Genomic DNA, 3,566 nt, shown 5'->3' with positions numbered 1-3,566 from the left:
GGTGGTTGCTGCTTCAGATTAAGGAGAAAAAGCCCCAAAGACTGCAAAATGTTTCTCTTACTGAAGATGCATGGAAGCGGTGGGACCACTAAAACTGTAAATTTTCTTTTGAATAGATCTTCCTCAGAAACAGACTTTAACTTCTAAGGCTGCTAAAAATGCAGCCAGCCCACTGAACGCACCTGCGTTCTCCAGAAATACGACAGCTTTAAGACAAGTCAGAAACATCCTTCCTCAAAGAAAACTTCCAGATGCAGCTATACGGGCTTCTCCTCTTGTTCTCCTAGAATAGTCCTTGCTTGCTCTAGTCACATGTTTTGTAGCAGCTGAACACCTGGAGTGCTCCTTCTAGGCAGGATTTTAGAAGTTCAAGAGCTTGAAAGAAACTACTTTGTGGAATAAAGACTTTTAACATGTACCCTTTTTGCTTTGAAACATTTGAAATTAGACATTAAGTAACAATTGCTTATTTTAAAAATGCAAAAAGCTATTGTTATTGCTGAAAGCAATAAAAATCTTTTTCTAGAAAAGAAAAAATCCTTATAAAATAATATTTAGTAACTATTAATTTTTAAATAAAATTTGAAACTGTAAAAATGTCTCTTTCTGGGACAAAAATGTTGTTCTAGAAAGTCAGTAACAAAAAAAAAGAAATTTAAATACATTCTCAGCTACAACGTTTTCAGAAGCTCTTAATTTTAGGTTCCTAATACAATCAGTCAGGCAATCAGTTGCACATTTATGGAATTTTAGTACTTTTATGGTACATTTAAGCCGAACATGGTGAGCCTTTATGGAAATGCTGAGTAACTGTAAAACTTACCAAGAGTTCGTAATAAAACAAACTGCATTCCTAGTGCAAAGGGCCGCTCCCCATCTTCCACAGACCTAGCAGGCAAAAAGAAAACTCCTCTGAAGAAACAGTCATAACAGATAAGCATTGTGGTATGTTCTGGCTCTACCTCCTGGGTTTTTTTCTGAGCTATAAAAAATCTTTTCTAAATTTCTTCCATTTAGCTTCTAATATCGTTAACTCTTATTTCTAGGAAAAAATATAGCCAGCACCTCCTGTCCCTGTTTAATCAAAATCTCAATCATGCCTTTTAACCTTTCTTTACCTGTGTAAGGCCTGAAGAATTTGATCTAAACCCATTAAGGAAAATTAGAGAATCCATCCAAAACGTTTACGGCTTCTCATGATAGTTTCCTATTATTTCGTATAATGTCTTGCTTTATTTTCTTAATCTTTTTCAGATAAATTAGAATTAATGGAGAATTAAGTTGCTGAAAGCTGGACTCAGCTTCTGAATTTAACAGATCTCTGCGTAGCATAAGCACTTTGGAGCTACTTTAGGAAAAATATCAGTAGAAACATCCAAACAGCCTCTTTAAACACTGTTCCTTTTCAACACAAGTAATACAAGATTTCTTCCATTATTTTCAAAGGAAAAATGTCAAGCTTTCAAAAGACTAAATACAAAATAATGATATTCCACAATGCAACTACAATTTTAGTAAACCACAAATTTTCTTCTGATTTAAAAAATATTTTTAAGTCTTAACCTAAAGGCCTGAAATTAAAATAGGCAGCTTCTAATGACATTGAAATGTAAGATAAAAAACCACAAAAAGACTGCAGTCAAAGGGGTGCAGCTGTAAAATCAAGGTTTTGAAGTCAAGCACTCACTCAGAAATTGAGAAATCGGAGAACCAACTTGGGCCACAAACCTTGGATCGATGCGCTGTGCACAATATGTGGTTTGGGACATACTGTGTTTGGGACATCACTGTTCTAGTGTGTGGGCCATCCTTTTTTCTACTGAACATTAGAAACTCCTGCTGGAGATGTCCCTTATGAACCTCACTATTGTGAGGCTCACTGCAGTAGTAGTGTTCATTAATTGTAGTTTACCTTTGCATAATTGCAGTGTAATGACAATGGTTTTTTATTATTATTATTATTATTGTACAGGTGGAAAACCCGGAGACAGAAGGAATAAGGTCAGAAGTCTCTGAATTATAATGGCGCTGTGCACAGAGTAGTTGAGCTAAGGCTGCATGAGCAACTGCAAGTCTGACGTGCCCACTCGTGAGCCCTTGGCTTCACAGTCCTAGCAGTGATCCTTCTATCCATTTTGTAGATTTTTTGAAAAGCAAACTGGAAGACAAATTCCGCCACATGACATGGCACAGTCCTCCACGTGTCAGCAGCAGGTTCCTGCATAAACCTCAGCCGCTTGAGCTGAGAAACTGACAGGAAGAGAGTGCTTGTCCTTGCTGGGGACGAGACACAGATGCCTGCCAGAGGGTTTCAGAGCCGTGCTCACGGTTGAGCCTAAGGAGAGCAAAGCCAAGTCCTGATCTGCCTCATGTTTTCTAAGGCTCCATGACCTATTACAAAGGTTTGCCAGTATTATTTTTTATAGGGGAGTAATTATGAGCAGCAGCAGAACATCAGTAGTCTCAGAATATCAGAGTGAAGATATAAAGACAACACTACCGGGAGAAAATCCCACTTGGCTGGGAGGACCACTCTCGCAGAAAGAAAAGGCCCGAGACTGGTTTAAAAAAGCTCAATTTGGAGAGAGATTTTACACAAAACCAGGTCAAAAGGTGTCTGTATGTTAGCAATTAATGCAGCTCAAGAGAAGCAGATTTATACAGCTAAACAGCTCGTGCTGAGGACCTGACATCTACACCACAAGCATTTCAGGTTTTGTGGGGTTTTTACTTCAGACCAGCTATAACCCGGTCCCGGGGACTGAATGTCCATTTGCATCTGGATTATTTTGAGTGTGCTTCTGAAAAGCATCTCAAGCCCTGGAACAGGCTCCCTGGAGAGGTGGTTGATGTCCCAAGCCTGTCAGTGTTTAAGAGGCATTTGGACAATGCCCTTAATAACAGGCTTTACTTTTTGGTCAGCCCTGAAGTGGTCAGGCAGTTGGACTAGATGATCATTGTAGGTCCCTTCCAACCGAACTATTCTATCCTATCCTATCCTATCCTATCCTATCCTATCCGATTCGATTCGATTCGATTCGATTCTAATTCTATTTGATTTGATTCTATTCCATTCCATTCCATTTCATTCCATTCTATTCCATTCCATTCCATTTCATTCCGTTCTAGTTCTTCTATCTTCCAGATCATCTCTGTCGGACAGGAACTCACTTCCTGAACTCTGAGAGCTCTCCAGCTTTAGATTCTAAACCAAATCGACATCTTTAAACCATTTTTTGTCCTTCTGTTACCAGTAGAACTGATACCTATGGGTGTGCTTTGTAAATCCTGGTAAATAATTGAGTTATCTCATTTTCCCCTAATTCTTCTTCCTCCTCTTTTAACAGCAGCAACATACATTATACAAATACAAATTTATTTTAGCAGTAGACCATATTCTGTTTTTTTCAGCTCACTTTTCTTTCAAAATCAGACTGAAGTTCACTTACAAAGGTTGTATTTTAAATGGACAAAGTTGTTATAGGGAGTGATAATGCTCATCAGACCAGATGACAGAGATGGGAAATGCCAATCCAAAAACCTAAGCACTTTTTTTTTTTGCATGG

The 3,566-nt window shown here is 38.4% G+C and overlaps 1 protein-coding gene across 1 annotated transcript in view; it reads right to left on the bottom strand.

The window, feature by feature from the left end:
• Positions 1-3,566, bottom strand: part of SLCO5A1 (solute carrier organic anion transporter family, member 5A1) — a gene marked incomplete at its 5' end in the record, with an annotated part of 81,728 nt that overhangs the window by 4,259 nt on the left and 73,903 nt on the right. Inside the window, one exon of the mRNA XM_009335078.1 lies at positions 824-888. Within this exon, the coding sequence (XP_009333353.1) occupies positions 824-888 (65 nt within the window). The remainder of the gene's footprint in view (positions 1-823; positions 889-3,566) is intronic.

This window comes from Pygoscelis adeliae, unplaced genomic scaffold (genome assembly GCF_000699105.1).
Source record: "Pygoscelis adeliae isolate BGI_AS28 unplaced genomic scaffold, ASM69910v1 Scaffold101, whole genome shotgun sequence".
Lineage (NCBI taxonomy): Eukaryota > Metazoa > Chordata > Aves > Sphenisciformes > Spheniscidae > Pygoscelis > Pygoscelis adeliae.
Note: the sequence above shows the minus strand (reverse complement) of the source record. Positions and strands in the feature narration are given on the sequence as shown.